The 20,881-nt window shown below is 32.8% G+C and overlaps 3 protein-coding genes and 1 pseudogene across 3 annotated transcripts; 1 reads left to right on the forward strand and 3 right to left on the reverse strand.

The window, feature by feature from the left end:
• Nucleotides 1-319: 319 nt before the first annotated feature.
• On the reverse strand, nucleotides 320-2,038 carry LOC110705832 (protein FAR1-RELATED SEQUENCE 5-like). The gene is made up of 4 exons (XM_021883765.1): nucleotides 1,775-2,038; nucleotides 1,143-1,616; nucleotides 858-1,062; nucleotides 320-816 (listed from the first exon to the last, which is right to left on the reverse strand). The coding sequence occupies exons 1-4, from the start codon at nucleotides 2,036-2,038 to the stop codon at nucleotides 320-322; spliced, it is 1,440 nt and encodes a 479-aa protein (XP_021739457.1).
• A 2,318-nt stretch (nucleotides 2,039-4,356) lies between these two features.
• Nucleotides 4,357-9,504, forward strand: LOC110705833 (annotated as a pseudogene).
• Nucleotides 9,505-9,935: 431 nt separating this feature from the next.
• Nucleotides 9,936-12,809, reverse strand: LOC110705298 (cysteine-rich receptor-like protein kinase 25). Its single transcript, XM_021883136.1, has 2 exons — nucleotides 12,312-12,809; nucleotides 9,936-10,772 (listed from the first exon to the last, which is right to left on the reverse strand). The coding sequence occupies exons 1-2, from the start codon at nucleotides 12,687-12,689 to the stop codon at nucleotides 10,230-10,232; spliced, it is 921 nt and encodes a 306-aa protein (XP_021738828.1). The 5' UTR covers nucleotides 12,690-12,809; the 3' UTR covers nucleotides 9,936-10,229.
• A 1,471-nt stretch (nucleotides 12,810-14,280) lies between these two features.
• Nucleotides 14,281-19,029, reverse strand: LOC110705834 (putative wall-associated receptor kinase-like 16). Its single transcript, XM_021883766.1, has 4 exons — nucleotides 18,816-19,029; nucleotides 16,747-17,292; nucleotides 15,932-16,093; nucleotides 14,281-15,483 (listed from the first exon to the last, which is right to left on the reverse strand). Exons 1-4 carry the CDS (start codon nucleotides 19,027-19,029, stop codon nucleotides 14,438-14,440), a joined length of 1,968 nt encoding a protein of 655 aa, XP_021739458.1. The 3' UTR covers nucleotides 14,281-14,437.
• Between the last annotated feature and the right edge of the window lie 1,852 nt (nucleotides 19,030-20,881).

Here is a 20,881-nt window from a genome sequence, read left to right on the forward strand (position 1 = left end):
AGAAAGGGTAACTATTGCCAAAGAAAAGGTTGATTTAGTGGATAGAAAGGATAACTTTTATGCATGAAAAGGGTCACTTTTATGCATGAAAAGGGTCACTTTTATGCATGAAAAGGGTTACTTTTATGCATGAAAAGGGTTACTTTTATACGTTAAAAGGGTAACATAAGTTGATGTATTCCAATAATTAAACATGTGCTAATAAAAGTGTCAATCACATTTTCATTAAACTAGTCATAGAGTAAAAAAACAAAAGAAAAATAGTTTAACAATACAAGGTATATTAATTTCGAAAAAAACAAATGTTCTAAAAAAGATCTTAAAAGAGTCGTAAGTTAGGTGTCTTTGATCCAAATTCTGAATTTGGAGGTGGCAGTGCTGGTTTTCTTTTTCTCTTGCTTTTTTCAAGTCCTCCTTTTGCTCTCTTGCTTCTTCCTTTTGTTACAGCCCTTTTAGGATCAAGAATTATTGGTACACATGTGCTTGTACTCGATGCTGAAGAAGCGTCAGTATTGCTTTGAGTGTTGTCTGCCACATCAGGAATGTTAGAAGCAGCTTCTGCACTTTCTTTCTGAGCAGCACTAGCAAGTAAGTCTTCCACCATTTTAAGACTGTTTCTAAAGCTTTCTTCCATAAATGCTCTTGTCTCTTCATTTTCTTGACTTTTTAAGATTAGATTGTAGTATTTCCTCATCATTGTTTGCCTCCATGGAATATATTGCTGTTTAGGATCCTGATTCTTCAACCTATCCCATGCCTCTATTTTTGCAAACTTAGTCCATCTTTTTGAAACATACTTGTCTAGTATTCTTGTTACTGAATGCAAATGTAGAATTCTGATGCAATGATAACATAACCATCCAGATGCTTCAAAGTTTTTGCAAGTACACCATACAGTTTGGCTCTCTTGTATATAGTTACTTGATGTGCAGACCATGGCTTGTCTTCTAGTGTTACTTGATAAAGTAGGCATTCTTCATTACTGCCTAACATCTGAACAGTTGTTGCCATAGAGTATCCAAACTCCTCTTCAAAATTTCTAAAGAGTGATAAAGTGAAAACCTGTACATCAAAATCATGTAGCTTCATTTAAATTGCCATATATTAGGTGTAATTTATGTACTTGTCAGTTAACTTTTTACCTGTGCGGCATGCTTTAGCATTCCAGATAGAGGCAATGAAGTGAATGCTATTGACTTGCTACAGGTAAACTCATCATATTTCTCTGTGCTTCTCCAACGATTAGTTGTCTTCTTAAATATGGTATAAAATTCTGTCAAAGTAGTTGCTTTACTTGCTCTGAATCCTATGGCATGATTAGTGCTTTCACTCCTTTGTGACGATAAGATCCCTGCTGAAAAGAAATCTCTACAAAGGGCAGGACACCATTTGTCTTTCAACTCATACACTCTTTTGTACCAAGAGTGTTCAGTCAACTCATATTTTTGCAACATTGCTTGCCACTTTGCTTCGAATTCTTGTTCTGTCACACACATCTTTAAGCACTGGTTGAATGCAAATTTGAATTCTTTGTCTTTTTTAAGAGCTCCAAATCTGGTTATGGCATTTTTCTCCAAATGCCATATACAAAGTCTATGTCTTGTATTAGGAATCACCTGCATTGAAAATAAAGGGGTCACTTTATGCTGTTAAAAGGGTTACTTTATGCACTAAAAAGGGTAACTTTATGCAGCTAAAAGGGTAACTTTATGTGAAAAAGGAAAACTTTATTGTCATAGCTCAAATCTGTAAGATGTCAATATAAATCTTTTACCTCCAGTATAGCATTTGCCATTGCTTGGTCCTGGTTAGTGAATATTGAAGTTGGTTTTCTATCCTCCATGGCTTTGAAGAAGGTTTGTAGTAACCACACAAATGAATCTGTCGTTTCATCCCCAATAAAAGCACAAGCAAACATACAATTATGCCAGTGGTTATTTATGCCAACAAATGGAGCACATATAAGATTATATCTGTTGGTTCTGTATGTTGTATCAAAGACAAGAACATCTCCATATATCCTATAGTCTTCTAGCATCATTGAATCTCTCCAAAAGATATTGCAAATTCTTCCTTCTTTGTCAAACTTCACTCTAAAAAAGAAGTTTGGATCCTCTGATTGTTCCTAACTTAAAATGTTCACTAAAGTTTGAGCATCTCCAGCCTCAATTTGTTCCTTTCTTAACCTTGAGCAGAAATTCAGGTGATCTACAACACTATGGCCTATATTTTGTTCTCCTCCAGCCTCTATAGCCATGTAATTGTAAGTGTCCATTGTAATTAGACCTGACGATTTCATTGTTTTGATTGTTACAACTTTTTCCTCTGTCATTTTTCTTTCAGAACGATGCAAATAATGCCACTGTGGCTTTGTTAGCTCGTGGTTATGCTGAATAACATGAGCCACCACCTCAAACTGTCCTTCTTTATTCACTTTTGCTCTTATGCATGCCTTGCAATTTGATCTTGTAATGGATACTTGTCTTGGCTTTCTTGTTTTTACATTTACATCCTCTTCATCAACCATTTCAACTAACTTTGTTTTCTTCTGACCTGAATGTCTCTTTCCCTCAGCAGAACACACATAGTTTTTCTCAGCTACTATTTTTGTGTGTTGTTTGAATCTAGTTGTATGTTTTCTTATTGAAAACCCCAGTATAGCAGCATGTTTTTCATACAATTCCAAAATTTCTTCAAAAGTTTCTCTTACCACACCAACAAATGATCCTCTAAGATCTAAACCATAAGCATCAATTGGATTTGTATCTGTTATTTAATACAAACAAATCAGATAATAACCACAGACAGCATAAAAAAAAGGGTAACATTCGTTTGAAAATAGGGTAACTTTTATGCATGAAAAAGGTAACATTTAGGCATTGAAAGGGTTACTTTTTGCATACAATCTGAATTTTCAGCATACAATCTGAGTGTAACATTTGAGCATAAATAGGGTAACTTTTATGCATGAAAAAGGTAACATTTAGGCATTCAAAGGGTTACTTTTTGCATACAATCTGAATTTTCAGCATACAATCTGAGTGTAACATTTGAGCATAAATAGGGTCACTTTTAAGCATGAAAAGGGTAACATTTAGGCATTCAAAGGGTTACTTTTTGCATGCAATCTAAAAAGTTCTGCATTCAATCTGAGGGTAACATTTAGGCATAAGTATGGTCACGTTTATGCATGAAAAGGGTAACAATTATGTATTCAAAGGGTTACTTTTTGCATACAATCTCAAAAATTCATAGAAATTACCTTCAGTTGCATCTGATTTGGTTGTTTGTTCTGAATTTGAATCAATTGATTTATCAGGAACCACTTGATTTTCTGCATTGTGAATTGCGTCTTCTGCATTCTCAATTGCTTCATCTGCATTATCGATTGCATCTGCATTGTCTGGATTGTTGAATATTGGTACGAATTCATCTCCAAAACAATTAGTTTCTTCTTCTTCTATAATCGATCGATTTAAATCGATTTCAAATTCAGTCTCAATTTGCCTTTGTTTTTGTAGCAATTCGTGAATGAGATTGCTGCAATTTGTTGTATCGAAAGTCGAATTCTCCATTGATGATCGAATTCTGCAATTTGTAAGTTTTCTCACTTTCTTTGTCCTTAATTGATGATCGAATTCTTCTATTTGTGCGTTTTCTCACCTTTTTTCTCCACGATTGATGATCGATTTCTGCAATTTTTGCGTTTTCTAACCTTTTTTCTCCTCGATTGATGATCGTTTTCTGCAATTTTTGCGATTTCTCACTTTCTCTCTCCTCAATGGATGATTGATAGCTGCATTTTCTCACTTTCTCTCTCCTCCATTGTTGTTCTGCGTTTTTTTTATTTTTAGGTATTTGAAATTCTGCGATTTTTTTTTTAAAAAAAAAGCACGTGCGAAAACCCGATGTACAGTAAAAATACTGTACACCGGGTACATGCAAATGGGATTGGATCAAATATCACTAGTATACTATTACATAATTAAAGAGGCCAATTCAATAATCATACCATTATTTCTATAAGACATTCCTTCATTGGTAAAGTAAAGTAAACCCTTTGAACCAAATTCATGCAAGGTTTATACATACATTGCAAGCCAAGCCAATTAATAATATCACAAATTAAACCAAAAAACCATGCAAATATTTATAATTACAATAATAGTACCACTACCATCCATCATTATTCCAGCATGTCCTGCAACACCATTAACCAACAAATTCATTAGTACCACCTCTAACATCACCAAGCCTGGCTGCCCACGCAAATGCGGCAACTTAACCGTCCCCTATCCATTCGGGGTCGGCTTTGGAGTCGGCTGCTCCAGAAACGAGTGGTATGACATCTTCTGCATGACTTCTTACAATCCTCCGAAAGCATTTCTGATAACAGTCAGTGATTGGAATGGAGATGCAGTTGAGATCCTCGATATATCTGAAACATACATCCGTCTTAAAAACCAAATTAGCTACAGATGTTTCAACTCGACAGCAGAATCATCGCCTCTGGGTTCTGATTCCATTCTATTCGACATTTCCGTGGGTGCTCCTTATCGTATATCAGGTACGCAACTGCAATAATACATGTAGCGATAAATGATAGTAACTCGGTTAAATGCTTATACCTGGCCTTTCTACATTTACGTGATGAACTCATTTCTCATCTTCGATCTTCTTGTATTTGAGTTTATTGACTAATTTATTACCTCTTTTTCTCTAATGTGGATAACAATCAATTTATATGAATTGTATCTTGTAAGAAATTTTGTATTTGATTATATTTAATCATGGGTTTTCCCCTTTATTTTATTTAACTACCTACAAGATCACAAAAAAATAGATTTTATCGATCGCTTCTTAACAGTTTTTGTTAAAATAATTGTTAAGCTCCTTTTTTTGAAGAGAAAATAATCGATGTTCATGTCAAGAAATTAGTCTATTAAGGTTTTTGGGATCTTTTTTATTTTGAAGATCAGGTTGGAGGTCAAAATTGACAAAAAAATACTAGCAATAATTAGAAATGCCTCATGTTACATGTTGCACACAAAATGACACATATTTGATTTGACTTCAATTCAGACCCAGAAGAGCCAAAATAACGCCTAAGAGGCTAAGACCATAATATGAAAAATGTTATGCATCTTTTTCTAATCATACAATGAAATAGGGAAAAATCATTTTCTTAGAAAATCTTTTGCATCCTATGCTAATCAAACAATGAAATATAGAAAAATTTACTATCAAAACAAATATGAAGCCTCCTAAGTGACGACACACAGCTCAAGAAATATTGTTGAAGTAGTAATTCATTATCTAATTGGTTTGATTAGATATCCAAATTATATAAGTGGCACACAATCCAAGAATAGCATTTCAGTTTGTCCTTACTATTCTTTTTTTGAGTAATAACGTAAATTCTAATTGATCAATTTGACCATTTTTTTTAAATAAAGAATTGCAAAAGATAAAATGAATTTATTAGGTTGAATATTAGCATGACACTTCCTTCTTTGGATGTGATTTAGATATATTTTTTTTTTCCTGTTTCAATAAAAAAAAAAATATTAGATCTATATCAACATATATATAGTGTGAGCTAAAAATAAGGAACATGGTCTCATGATCATTAGATCATGCTAACATTATTAACCCACTCCACTAACACAAACTAATCACTTTTAGAGCATATACTTATACATTAGGTGCTAACTAACCACTAATAGTACAGTTTAAGCAAATAATCCAACATTAAAGCCTTATTTAGTTCACCTTCATTTTGCTTATTTAAACTAATTTAATATGAACTTTTTTTTCAGATTTGATATGAAAAATTGATAAGGTCTTGAAATAATGTGAACTAAAGAAGGTTTAAAAGGAGATAGTATATTCTGGACATTTAAAATCACTTCCCGTAATTACTATCTAGAGCATGTTTTAACAAAGATTTTTTGTGAGAAACTATCTAATAAAACCCAAATTTTGTTAAAAACTGACTAATAAAAATATGTTGTAAGAAATTACCTTATAAAAGGTAAAATGTTGTAAAATACTACTTATAGCTAGATTTCCTCCGTTGACCAAACTTTCCGGCGTTGACCCACCTCTAAATAACCTTGAAACTACATCGAGAGTTGGTTTTCAAGGTGGTTTAGGGATATTCTGGGTTAGTGGGGGTACTTTCGGGCTACGAGGTGATAGTTCCGATCCAATGGTGTTTTAAGGTGAGTCGACATCGGAAAATTAGGTCAATTGTGATAGTATTTTACAACATTTTACCTTTTATTAGGTAGTGTCTTACAATATTATTTTAATTAGGTAGTTTCACACAAAATCTGAGTTTTGTTTGATAATTTCTCACGAAATATACTTTAATCAATTTCTACGGAGTAGTATTCAACTTAGAATAAGCTAGCATTCCGCATTGTGATATAGGCGCTGCAAACAAGCTATTTGTTGTGGGGTGCAATGATTTAGCGAGATACTCTGGAAGCTTTGAAAACCCACCCTATTCCTTTACCACTGATGATGAAGCTAAATGCCGAAGCAGTTGCAAATCCGGAGCCAAAAACGTTGTTGCAGGACAATGCAATAACGTAGGGTGTTGCCAAACCTCCATATCCAAGGGAATGATTCAGTACCAAATCTCTCATGAATACGAAAGTAACCATACGACGATGTCTTCTTATAATCCTTGTGGCTATTCATTCTTGGCAGACCAAGAAAGTTTTAAGTTTCGCGGGGTTTCAGATCTGAATGATCCCAACTTTATAAACAGGACTGTGTATGATGCTCCTTTAGTACTAGTTTGGGTGATTTCTAATGACACTTGTGCCAATGCGAAACTTGATCCCGAAACTTATGCTTGCAAGGAAAATACTACTTGTGTTAATGCCGATGAGAGTGGCATTGGAGGGTATCGTTGCACTTGTGCTCCTGGCTACAAGGGCCATCCGTATCTTAGTCCGGGTTGTTCAGGTAAAATATTCTTACTACTTTCCTTTCTACTCTGATCTCATTTGGAAACTTAATAGATTATCATGCAAATATAGTTTAATACTCGATCTATTGATAGAGTGCATGCATCATTATTTGACACTATTCATGTTATAGGGTATTTGATGATAACTGATGATATAATCTTAGGCCTTGTTTGATTTACCTTAATTTTGCTGAACTGAAATTATTTTTACTGAACTGAACTTATTTTCACTGAACTGAACTTAATTTTACTGAACTGAAATTATTTTTACTGAACTGAAATTATTTTTACTGATTTTCTATTATAATTCTTCTATAAGAAAACTGAATTTTATTGAACTGAACTTATTTTTACTGAACTGAAATTATTTTTACTGAGCTGAAATTAATTTTACTGAACTGAACTTATTTTTACTGAACTTAAATTATTTTTACTTAATATTATTTTTTTAAGGTGAAGAGAACAGGGTCTTAGGGCCTGTTCTCATTGACTGAACTCGGCTGAACTGAACTGAACTGAACATAATTGAGCTGAATTGAACTGAACTGAGATGAACTGACTGAACTGAAATGAATATTTTATAAGAGAAGAAAATTAGGAGCTGAGCTGAACTGAAATGAACTGAACTGAACTAAACTAAACTGAACTGAACTGAACTGAACTGAGCTGAACTGAACTGAACTGAGCTGGACTGAATTTCAACGTAAGAGAACAGACCCTTAATTTAAATTACATAACATAAATTTTTGTATTTTCCTAAAATATAATTAATTACATAAATTAATAGGTAAAGTGAATAACCGAAAAAAGGAAAAAAGATTTTTTTTTTTTCTTTTTTTAAAGATTTTTAAAAGTTGATTAGACCGGAAAAAAGTCAATGACCTAAATCCGGATAAAGGATCCTATTTACAACCTAAGTGTGATAAAAGGATCTTATTTGCAGCCTTTATATATATATACTCCCTCCGTGTTTTTTTAAGTGATAATTTTGAAGAAATAGTAATTAAAAGAAATTTTAATTAAACAATAAATTTATTCAGTTATCGCACATGATTCAAAATAGTAATTAAAATAAACATAAATGCAACAAATTGTTCACAGTAATGAGGATTTGTTATTTTGGCAGATATAAATAAATGCACTGATCTAGATAGTAGCCCTTGCTCCATGAAATGCACTAATACTCCAGGGAACTATACATGTTCTTGCCCAACTGGATACGTCGGTGATGGCAGAGTTGACGGAACCAGCTGCAAGCGACAGTTTCCTACTATCAAGGTTGCCTTAGGTAAATTTTGTTCAATCATATTTTTGTACAATCATATTACGAATGGAATTAAGTTATAATTTTGAAGTAAATAAAATGAAGTTGAGGAAATACTTAGAATAATCTTCTATATATATGTACATTACATTATGTTGCATTGCATGTTGCAGGAGTTGGTTTTGGATCTCTATTTTTACTCATTGTTGGAAGTTCGCTTTTTTTGGCAAGAAGAAGAAGGATTATGAAAGTAAAGGAGACGTTCTTTCAAAGAAATGGAGGGGCGCTATAGAAGCAATTAATCAACCCCAAATCGCAACATCAACTAAAAGTATTTACGATCAATGAGTTGAAGGTAGCCACCAAGAACTTTAAAGATGAACAAATAATTGGTCGAGGTGGTTATGGTACCGTTTACAAGGGCATTTTATTGGACCGTCAAATTATTGCGGTCAAGAAATCAAAGTTTGTGGATGAGAATCAGATTGAACAATTTATTAATGAATTGAACATTCTTGGACAAACAAGACACCCTAATGTGGTACGACTTCTAGGTTGTTGTCTCGAGGTTGAAGTTCCATTATTGGTTGACGAGTTTATCTCCAATGGTACATTATTTGATCGCATTCATAATAAAGACGGAACTTCATGGTATTCTTGGAGCAATTGTTTGCGGATTGCTATGGATTCAGCTAATGCATTGGCATATATACATTCAATACCAATTATTCATCGAGACATAAAGTCCTCAAACATTTTACTCGATGATAGCTATACAGCAAAGATATCTGATTTCGGAGCTTCAAGATTGATTCCATTACATGAAACCCATCTATCAACTGTTGTCCAAGGTACACTAGGATATCTTGATCCGGAGTACTTTTTTTCAAGTCAGTTACCGGAAAAGAGTGATGTTTATAGCTTTGGTGTAGTTCTTGCTGAACTCTTAACAAGGATAAGGCCACTATCACCGGAGAGGGAAAATGAAGAACAAATTCAAAATTTGGCAACATACTTTATAAAGTCAATGCACGAGGACAATTTATTTAACATTTTAGATTCTCAATTAATTATGGAAGCGACTAAAGAGCAACTAATCTCAATTTCAAAGCTTGTAATACGATGCTTAAGTATCAAGGGTGAAGAAAGGCCGACGATGAAAGAAGTGGCCATGGATCTAGGAGAATTATGGAAGCAAACAACTTACATAATCCCGAGCGAGAATCAGGAGGGCACCATATTTATAGATAGCTTATAGACGTACAATGATCAGCAAAAAGCTTCTGAATTATAGCACATTGTACCATTTATATTACGAGATCCATTTGAAGAAGTTTTTAACTTTTTTTATTGTGTTATATATTACTGGTATCATGGTATGTGTCGACTGTCACATCTCCAAAGTTTATAACTTATATAGTACCTCTGTTACATATTATTTGCAACGATTTGATATAAAGTAGAGAGGAAAAATGTCTAATCGTTGTAAATAATATGTAACGGAGGTAGTACGTCGAGTTAAATTTTTAGTAGTTTTTTACTCATCCAAAATTTTCTTCATCGAGTTCCTGATTTGATAATAATAAAGGAAAGTAAAGAACAAACATAAAGCTCATATTTTATTTATTGGTATAGTTTTTCTGTGTAGTAAATATAAACTTTTTTTTTAAAAAAAAAAAAAAAAAAAAAAAATTGTAATTTGATTTTCAACCACCAGCCGTCAAGGTAGTTGAATGAACTAACCAATCCTACAAATAAGCAAATAGTACTACTAATAGTGTGCGGATACAGTCCAAATCGGTATGTTAGCAGGATATTCAAAGGTAAGATCATTAAATGGAAAAGACCATAAGTTCGTTCAAGTTTGCAAATTAAGATCAACCTTTTTAAAACTATATTTGTGACAATGACCTAATTTGACCATAAATATACAAGTAATCGTACATATTTTCTCTAAGAATACTCCCCTTCTAAGAAACAATGTTATAACATCACATGCATGATTACCAAAGAAAAAGAAAAGCAGAAAATAAAAAGTAAGTTTCTAGTAGAATACAAACGTTGACCTCCATTATTACTAGTAGTCCTTGAATGTGTTGACTGATTGATAGCCATGAGAGGAACTGGTGAAGGGCTTGGTGACGATATATTGTAGAAAGATACAAAATCGTATCTCATAAAGCAACTTGGCACGCCGTGATAACTTGACATCATACTACCATTTGAACATTGAAGGGTGTAATTCAAGGAATTCATCAAACACTCTTTGCATTGCTCCCTACTTATATCAGGAGTACATTGAACCATACTATATACTCTCTGATACTCAAAATAACTCTCGTCTCCTAGTCCAAAGTAGCGCGATGAGTTCTCCATTGTAGCTTGATCTATTAGTCCTTTTAAGATCGGTTCAACGGTTCGATTTAACTCGCCTCCATCAGGTATACTGATCTCACAGAAATAAAGTTGGGGCTTCAACTCCATGATGTTGTAGATTGGACGGTTTGCATAGCGTAACATGCATTGCTGCCATAGAGAATCATTGTAGTTGTAAGTTCGTTCATTAGCTAGGAAAAAAATTAATTATTCATTTGGTCCCACCATAATATTTCTGTTTGTTTTTTATGACTAATGCACATCTATCTATATCTGTATATTGAGATGAAACTATATTTGAAGTATTTTATAACAGAAGTCATACGAAGTATGTAAAATGTTTATAAGCTTGACCTAAAAAAATTAAATAGGACGAATGGGGTATTTTTACAAACTACAAGTTACTATTCAGATAAATTTTTGTTTTTTTTTTTTTTTTTTTGGACACATACTATTCGAAAATGTGTTTTTTTGGACACAAAAATTATAGATAAGTTCTTATTATTTTGATCAATTTTGTTTCTAGGCTTATGTTATTCAGCATCGCATATTATGTTATTTTGATTGTGAAGTCGGATCTATATTTCTAAAATGTGTTTTAATTTGTTAATATTATTCTTTAAAATGATGTTATTTTCCTTAATATCTAATGTTATTCTACTTAAAATCTAATGTTATTTTGGGTTGATCGTCATGTGTTGTTTTAGTTTTTGAAAGTAGATTTGTTTTGGCAGAATTATTTAACGTTTTTCTAAAACATCATTTTTTTTAATTTGTTTCATAAATGATGATATTTTGTTTTAAGCCTAATGTTATTTTATTTTTATTATGTGTTATCTTAATGAAATCCTAAATTTGTGCTGTTTTGTTATTTTAATGTATCCTTTATTATTCTACTTAACCTTTGAGTTATCTTATGTTATTTTTAATAGAAGTTTAAGTTATTCAGTTATCAAGTTATGTGTTATTTTAGGTTAAACTTTGTGTTACTTTGTACACAAATTGATGTTATTCTATTTAAAGTCTATTGTTATTTTGTTCTAAACATGTGATATTCAAATAAACCATATCTTCTGTTATTCTATTTTAAATTAGTGCTATTTTTATTTTTCAAAAATTGCAATTGAAAGAAAAAAATTGATTGAATTCACATAAATTGAAAGAAAATAGAGGAAAAAAAGAATAGCAGGAAGAAAAAGAGGAAAACAGGGATGAAGAAATTCACTGAAATTGAAAAAAAAAAATACAGGACACAAAGTATAGCAAGAAGAAAAAGGGGAAAACAAAGAAGAAGGTAGGGATAGATAATAGAACGACATCGTTTGACCCCTGGAGTATCATGCTCACAGTACTCCAGGAGTAGGGTAGAAATTGCGGCTATATATATGCATTAAATACATTCTTGGAAATTATATAAAGTTAGGAATTCATGATAAAAACACGCGTAAATCAGTGTAATTAATGTTAATATTTTTATGATTTCTTAACTTTTTACGATTTTCAACTGTAAATTTAATGCTTATATGTAAAAAAAAATAATAATGCTTATATGCATAATTCTAATAAGAAGAAGAAGAAAAAGAAGAAGAACAAATCAAATAAATATGGAGCAGGTAGGTAAAAAAAAACGAATAGGGAACTTTTATAAAGTACGGAGTATATTCTTTAAATTGTTATGAACACCAATACCTCATAGTGGGCTATGGCCTCTTTGGAGGTGCAAATCTCCAAGAGATTCTTTGTGGCTTCCTCAACGCAATCATGGCATGTTCGAAGTGGAAGATCGTTTCGACAGTCGTATAAGGCGAAGACTTCGTTTGCAGCATCCTCGCGTACTCCTTCAGAGTAGTTGGAGAAGATATTGGAAGAGGAGAGGGAGGTAAGATTAGATAAGGCATTTAAGAGGTTCGAATGGAAAAGGCTATTTTTAGTATAGTTGCCAATGCCATTTGAGTCTATACATTTCCAGCCTAGAAAGGTAGCATTATTTTGACTAGTTGTCAAACTTATTAGAGAAAGAGATGTGTAGAAAAGAAGATGAAGAGAACAAATTATTTTCCAGGCCATTGAGAAGCTATTAAGCTATAATAGAAGTTACAACCATGTTCTTATACGACTTTGGAAGAATGTTTAAGTTTTATAATTATAATTATAATTACAATTATAAGGTCATCCATGTAATTTTAATCAAGCACTCACCTAGTCAATTACACGTACTAGCTAGCTAATATACTCCCTCCGTTCTTTATTTGTTTATTTCTCATTTATTGTTCATACAAATAAATTAGTGTCAGAAATTAAAGTAGGTCCTTGTTTTTACCAACTTTAAAGTATATTATCATTTTATAGTTACATAAACATAAACAAACATCTAACCTTATAATTGAACATACATATAATTATATACCTGTATTATAATTAAAATGTTTAATAGTTGTTTTAAAACTATTATTATATTTTATTTGGATTTTCAAGTCCGAATGAAGTATATTAAAAAGGAAAAAGAAGGGACTTCAATTATTATCATGAATTTATAGTTTTTTTTTTTTTTTTTTTTTTTTTTTTTTTTTTTAAATCTAGGTTTTAAGGTTCAACGGAACATGGCCAGCAAGCTACGTCGAGGTCAAATGTGCAGCTATTATATATGCCGTCCTGCTAAAAACTTGCCTACCACTACAAGAGCATATGCATATCAATACAACATCATCATAGACCTAACAGTGACGCCAACTATAACAGTGACGTTAACTAATTTATCATTTGATCTTATCAATTTATTTAGTCATGCTAAGTATTTGCCTTGAAGAATCTAGTCACTTGGGCATTCTTGTTACACGGAGTATGCTAATTTTTAACACCCTAAAAAAGCATTCAAATGTTTTTTAATAATGTTTTTTAATATTACAAAAAAAAAATTAAAAACAAATAACTTTTACCTTAACACCACAAAATAGTACAAAAAAATTGATTTTACCACCACTTAATAGTTTTCATACAAAAGCCCATTAAGAGGGTTCTACAATACTGCTACGTGTTACCATGTTATTGTTTAAAAAGAAAAAAAAAAATAAAAAGGGCGTTTTTTAAACATCAGTGCTAACCACATGATGGTAAACGCCTGAAATGTGAAGTGAATTGTCATATTCTGACATTGAGGTCCTTATAAGGATATTTTTCACCACTTTAAACATATAATTAAGGCTTTACTTTCTTCACAAAAATGTTAATATACGTACCTTTCTGACAACTTTTCCTTTAAGTTAATAATACTATGTAATATTCTAAGGTTTATGTGGGATAGATAAAACTAAAAACTCTACAACACTAACAAGAACGACATACAAGAATTATTTGGGATCTTGTTGATAATAGATTTGAGATTGTTGATTAGATTTGCGATACAATTTCCACAAAATTCAACTAGCCTATTCTTACCAATTAGGTCTCCGACATGCTCTCATATGAAGGGCTCAAGTCATGTTTACCTTCTCTTATTTAACAAGATTCAATATAAAATTTGGACGTTCTTTTCTTCATTGTTTTTTCAATTCATTACAATTGTACTACCTCCGATTTTTTTTAGTTGCAACTTTGGAATATTTTATCTCTCTCAAATAATACCAAGTTGCAACTAAAAAAACTGGAGGTAGTATTATTTTACAATTTGATCATTATTTCACTATTTGATCGGTTGTTTTTCTGCTTAAAACTAACAACAAATTCAATAACAAAATTCATAGAACTATATTAAACACTCGTAGTACAATTGAAGCCCATATGATCATAATCAAGATTCTTGCCCGGTGCCATGTAATTTAAATTGTTTGCCTCCATAAATCTCCCAATTCCTTTGTTACTTCTTTCATTGTCGGCCTATCATCTCCTTGAACACTTAAGCATCGTTGTACAAGCTTTGCAATCGTGATTAATTGCTCTTTAGTTGCTTCAATAACTAATTGAGGGTCCAAAATATTGAACAAATTGTCTAATTGCATAGACTTGACAAAGTATGTTGCCAAATTTTGGTTTTGTGATTCACTTTGTCTCTGCGTTAAAAGTGGCTTTGTCCTTGTTAAGAGTTCACAAAGAACCACACCAAAGCTATAAACATCACTTTTCTCTGTTAATTGACTCGAAAAAAAGTACTCTGGATCGAGATATCCTAGTGTACCTTGTACCACGGTGGACAAATGAGTCTCATGTAACGGAATCAACCTCGAAGCTCCAAAATCGGATACCTTTGCCGTGTAACTATCATCTAGTAATATGTTTGCGGACTTAATGTCTCGATGAAATATTGGAATTGTATGTATATGTGTTAGAGCACTAGCCGAGTCCATGGCAACGCGCAAACAATTACTCCAAGAATACCAAGTCGTTCCGTTTCTGTTATGAATATGATCATATAGTGTGCCATTGGAGATAAACTCGTACACCAACAACGGGACTTCAACCTCCAAACAACATCCTATAAGCCGTACCACATTAGGATGTCTAATTCGAGCCAAGAGGATCAACTCATTAATAAATTGTTCAATCTGATCTTCATCCACAAACTTTGATCTCTTAACGGCAACAACTTGATTATTTGGTAAAAATCCCTTGTAAACGGTCCCATAACCACCTCTACCAACAATCCGCTCTTCCTTGAAGTTCTTGGTGGCTACCTTAAGCTCGTCTATGGTAAAAACCTTCACTTGCTCCACGTCGTCTTGTTTATTAGGAGAAATTAGTTGCTTCAATAGCGACCCTCCATTTCTTTGAAAGAACGTCTCCTTCATTTTCGTAAGGTTTCTTTTTCTACTAGCCAAGAATGCCCAACTCAAAGTGAGGAGTAAAGATAAGGAGCCTAATCCAACACCTGTACCATCATGGAATACGTACAAAATACAAATTAATGTTAAAAATTATCGGGTCATCATATGTTAAGAACTTATTCATTTTAACTTGTTTCATATACTTATGCCTTAATAAATTCAAATCATATTAAAACTTTTAGTTATCATTTACTTATAGCTTATGATTAATTGCGTATTAAAAAATTATTATGAAAATTACATATTTGAAAAATTCTTTATGAGACAAATTTAACAAGATCCATATTATGATGTTTTTTTCATAGATTAGTATTAAAATGCGGTCAAAGTTAAATCAATTTATTAAATCAGATCAGATCAAACCAATAATAAAAATTCATATTGGACTAGATTAGAGTTTAATAAAATCAGCAAAATCTCCTTGTTTCAAGTGAAGAGAACAGTGTAAGTATATATGATATTGCAAACAAAGTGTTCATAAATAGACATTACCTAAGCCAACTTTCAAAGCAGGAAACTGTGGGTTGCAACTAGTCCCATTTTTTCTACCATCGCCGATATATCCAGACGGGCAAGAACAAGTGTAGTTTCCTAGAGTGTTCTTACATTTCATTGTGCATGGACTACTATCGAGATCTTCACATTCATTTATATCTGCCAACAAATAAGAAAGAGCAAACTCAACAAATTGTATAAAAAAAAAAAAAAAAAAAAAAAAAAAATTAATAAACTATCTACAGTCTTATCTACTACCTCTGTTAACAATTAGTTGCAATTTTGAGGTATTATTCGAAGATATAAAATATTCCAAAGTTACAACTAAATGTTAACGAAGGTAGTGTATCACTATTCTCTTATCCAGGCCATCATTTGATGATGTATGTGATTGTACATGGAATTGACAAAAGATTTAGTCTACTTAGTGCATGATTTACCCAAATGTCAACGCATAAGGTCTGATATATATCCAAATACCATTACAAGAAATGCAATGTATGTTAACAAAATAACGAAAAATAACACATTCAGACACATTTACTAACAATGTGTTAACTATATGAATGTCCAATACAGGTAAATGAGGAAAAGTTTTATTGATTTTGAGGAGAATACATTTCACCATTTAAAAAAGTCAAAACGATTTTATACCCTATTAGTTAAACAAAAACGAAAAATAAAAAGTAAAAATAGGCCCAAACTATCGTTTGTAGTAACCATTATCGATCAATAAATCAAAATCTTAATCACATAAGTAAGTTACACAGAAATACGGAGTATAACAATGTTCATAAATTTAGTTATCTTACCTGTGCATCCCGGACTAAGGTAAGGATGACCTTGATAACCAGGAAGACAACTGCAACGATACCCTCCAATACCGCTATCAGTAGCATCTACACACATAGTATTCTCCTTACACTCATAAGAATCAAGATCGCGCTTAGCATTAGCGCACGTTTTATTAGAAGCCACCCAATCGAGCACCAAAGGAGCATCATACGCTGTCCTATTTATAAAGTTAGGGTCATTAAGATCTTTCATCCCTCGAAACTTGAAACTCTCTTGGTCTGCGACGAATGAGTACCCACAAGGGTTGTAAGATGTAATGGTTGAGTGGTTACTGTCGAAAGTATCATGAGTCACAGTATAAGACCTCATTCCCTTGGGAATATTGGCTTGGCAGCACCCTATGCCATTGCATTCGCTTGCGACGACATTGTTGCCCCCTGAGCTGCAGTTGGTTCTACATGAGGCAGTTCCGTCATCTGTCAATGTGACCAAGCCAGTGTCAATGCTTCCGGTGAATCGGGGATAGTCGCGGCACCCCACGGCGAAGAGTTTGTTTGCGGTACCTGGTGCCAGTACATGAATAAAACATATGTTTAATTATGTAGGTAATTATAATACTAACTGAAAGTTAATTAAGTAGTTTGGGCTAATTATGTAGCCAGTTTAACTGGTTCTTAACTATTGTAAAATTTGTATGTGTTAAATTGCTAAAATGATATATATATATATATATATATATATATATATATATATATATATATATATATATACATATATATATATATATATATATATATATGGGAGGGATCCGGTGAGAATAGGTCCATATGTGAGAATTCATACTTATATGAGAACTGATTTAAAATTTAGAATATGTGGGTAAAAATTTAGAACATACGAGTTAAAATTTAGAACATGTGACTCAAATTAAAATTTTGAACATATAAGTAATAATTTAGAACATTTGTGTGAGTAATATGTTAGAACATCTGATTTAAGAATTAGAACAAGTGATTAAAAATTTATAAAATTGGCTTTATGAAATTTTAAACATATGAGTAACATTTAGAACACTTGATTTAAGATTATGAACATGTGAATAAAAATTTAGAACAAACTAATATTGAATATAGAAAGTGTGAGTAAAGAATTTAGAACATACGAGTAAAAAAAATAGAACATACGCTTTAAATTCTGGAACATATAATTAAAAAATCTTAGAAAATCTGGAACATATAATTAAAAATCTTAGAACACACGTTTTAAAATTTAGAACATAAAAGTTAAAAGTTTGGAACAAGTTATTTAAAATTTATGACATCAAGCTTAACTAATTTATGGTTTAGAACATGTGATTAATAAATTAGAACATTTGATTTAATTTAGAACACCTAAAAAAAAGTTTAGAACATCAGATTTAAAATTTAGAACATACGAGTAAAAATTTAGAACATAAAGAGTGTTCTCACATAAGAAAAATTCTCATATAAGAAAAATTCTCACGAGAGCCTTCCCCTATATATATATATATATATATATATATATATATATATATATATATATATATATATATATATATATATATATATATATATTGTTTTAGACTTCTTTTTTTTTTGTAATAGTAAACTTAATTCATTTAAAAAAAAAAAGCATAAAATCTTTGAAAAAAAAAATTAAGCTTAGCAAATTCGTACAAGAGTGTGGTTAGGGCTGATGTTATGGTGGGTCTTTCTTGAGCAGTGGCGGAGCTAGAAATTTTAAAGCGGGGGACAAATGAACATCATTACAATGTTTGCCGGAAGAATTGAACCCCTCTCCCTCGGACCAATAACTCTTGCATTTACCTCTAACCGTTGACCCAACTCCTTTAATCCACTTCATAATGTGCAAAATATTATATTTAACCGCTGGCTCCGTCAGTGTTCTTGATAGGGGAAAAAAATTCTAAGTGGTTTCTAACAAAAAAAAAAAAAAAAAGTTTTATAAAGTAGTTTTTGACAAATTTTCTTTTTTGGACCTTTTTTTTTTTTTTTTGAGCTATGATCCTAATAAATATTGAAGAACGGGTGTATTGTATACATACCGGATACGCTGTAGGGAGCACGCACTGTCTTGAGAAAGAATCTAGTGTAGTCGGAACTCATAGGAGAAGTTTGAGCCGTTGAATTGAAACATACGTAACTAATTTGGTTCTTAAGACGAATTTGAGTTTCAGATATGTCGAGGATTTCCATTGCATTTTGTTCAACATCATTACTTCCGGGTAGAAAAGCCTTCGGAGGATCAGAAGAAGTCATGCAAAAGATGTCGTACCAAATACCTTTCGAGCAGCCGGCTCCCAAGCCGACCCCAAATGGGTAGGGGACGGTTAAATTGCCACATTTACGAGGGCAACCGGGCTTGGTGATGTTCGGGGCGTTAAACATTGTTATTGGTGTGGTTGAGCATGCCGGAATGGTGTAGAGTAGTAGTACTATTATTGACAAAATTGAGAAATGCATGGTTTCTTTGGTTGGATGTTGGTTATTTTGTTTATGTTACATAAATTTGGAGAAAAAAAAAAGTTGATTGAAAAAGAAAATGAAAAACAATCAAATTATGGCTATCTATTTCATATTTAACAACTAAGCTGAATAATGAAGAAATGTTTTATGAAGATATTGTTGTTGTACATGAGAGTAAGTAGCTTAGTCAAGATGTTCAACCCCCGTGAGGCCGTAATAATAAGAAACACTTCTAGTCTTCTACAATCAATCAAATTAATAAAGAATATTATATCAGCAATAATAATAAGACTTAGGCTCTATTCACTATTTTACCTTACAAAAATAATATTAATATAATAATTTTAGTTTGGTAAAATTATTTTTATAATTCAATAAAAATAAGTTCATCAGTTTAGCAAAAAATATTTTTCAATTCGGTAAAAATTAGTAAAGCAAAAAAATTTCAAGCCAGGAAAAATTATTTTAGTTCAACAAAAATAAGCTAAGGTAAAGTGAACCGAGCCTTTTTTTCATTCTTTAATTCTAGTAACACTTGAACTTTTGCACATATTATATACTTCCTCCATCCCGGAATGATGTTCATGTTTTGACTTTACCATCGATATCTTTAATTATGTATTAATTACTCCCTGTATTAATTATGTATTAATTATGTTCATGTTCATGTTTTGACTTTGCACATATTGACCGGCACATAGTTTTAGGCAATTTAATTGACTTAAATAAAATAAGAGGTAAGTGGTGATTAGGGGATTTTTCCCCACCAATCACCATCTGACAAGTGGACCAATCAGGTTCCGCCATGTGTCCGTCACATGGGCCAATAGGAGCCTGCCACGTGTCAAGCAATGATCCGTCCACTATGGACCAATTACGACACGACACGTGTCCTTCCCATGACACCTGGGATAACCGGCCACCTAGGCCCAACTTCCGAGGGAAGCCCAATCAGCCCAAGGTTAACCTAAACCTAGATTGACACGTTTCCCGAGTTATAAATACCTCCCTTAATCCTCATTAAGGGAGAGAACACGCTAAAAACGCAGATTACACACATTAAACACTCTCACCTAGAGAGACCCAATCACTTTAATTTCCGCATTAATTACTCCTTAATCAAGTACTAACTTGACCGTCGGAGGCGGATCTCCAATCATCCGGAGCATCCGTTTGTTTTGCAGGTACAGGCGTCCGGTTCCAGTCTCGGAATTGTAACTCTCCCGCAGGACATCAGAAAACCCCGAAACATTCTGGCGCCGTCTGTGGGGAGAGTACTTCTGAGATGGCATCCACGTCTGTACCGACTCCTGAAGAGAGGCGTCCCCTAGACGACCCTCAAGTTCAGTCGGACCACGATACTGAGAATGAATTTGAAGTTGAAGCTCACACAGCTTCAGACGGGACCCTAAGGGCCCGACGTACCCGTCATACCGAAAGGAGGGAACGGGAACATCTTCAAATTGAAAGCGAGCCAGCAGGCGCACCGCCTGTTCGGCAGCAGCCGGCTGATGGGTCTGCTCCCATCACAAGGAACGAACTCATGACCTTCATGAGGGACTTCAAGGGAGAAATTCAAGAGTTGATCAACAAGAAGCCGCCTGCTCTGGACAAGGAGCAGTCGGCTAAGAAACCCTCCACTTCA

The sequence above is a fragment of the Chenopodium quinoa genome, unplaced genomic scaffold (assembly GCF_001683475.1).
Source record: "Chenopodium quinoa cultivar QQ74 unplaced genomic scaffold, ASM168347v1, whole genome shotgun sequence".
Taxonomy (NCBI): domain Eukaryota; kingdom Viridiplantae; phylum Streptophyta; class Magnoliopsida; order Caryophyllales; family Amaranthaceae; genus Chenopodium; species Chenopodium quinoa.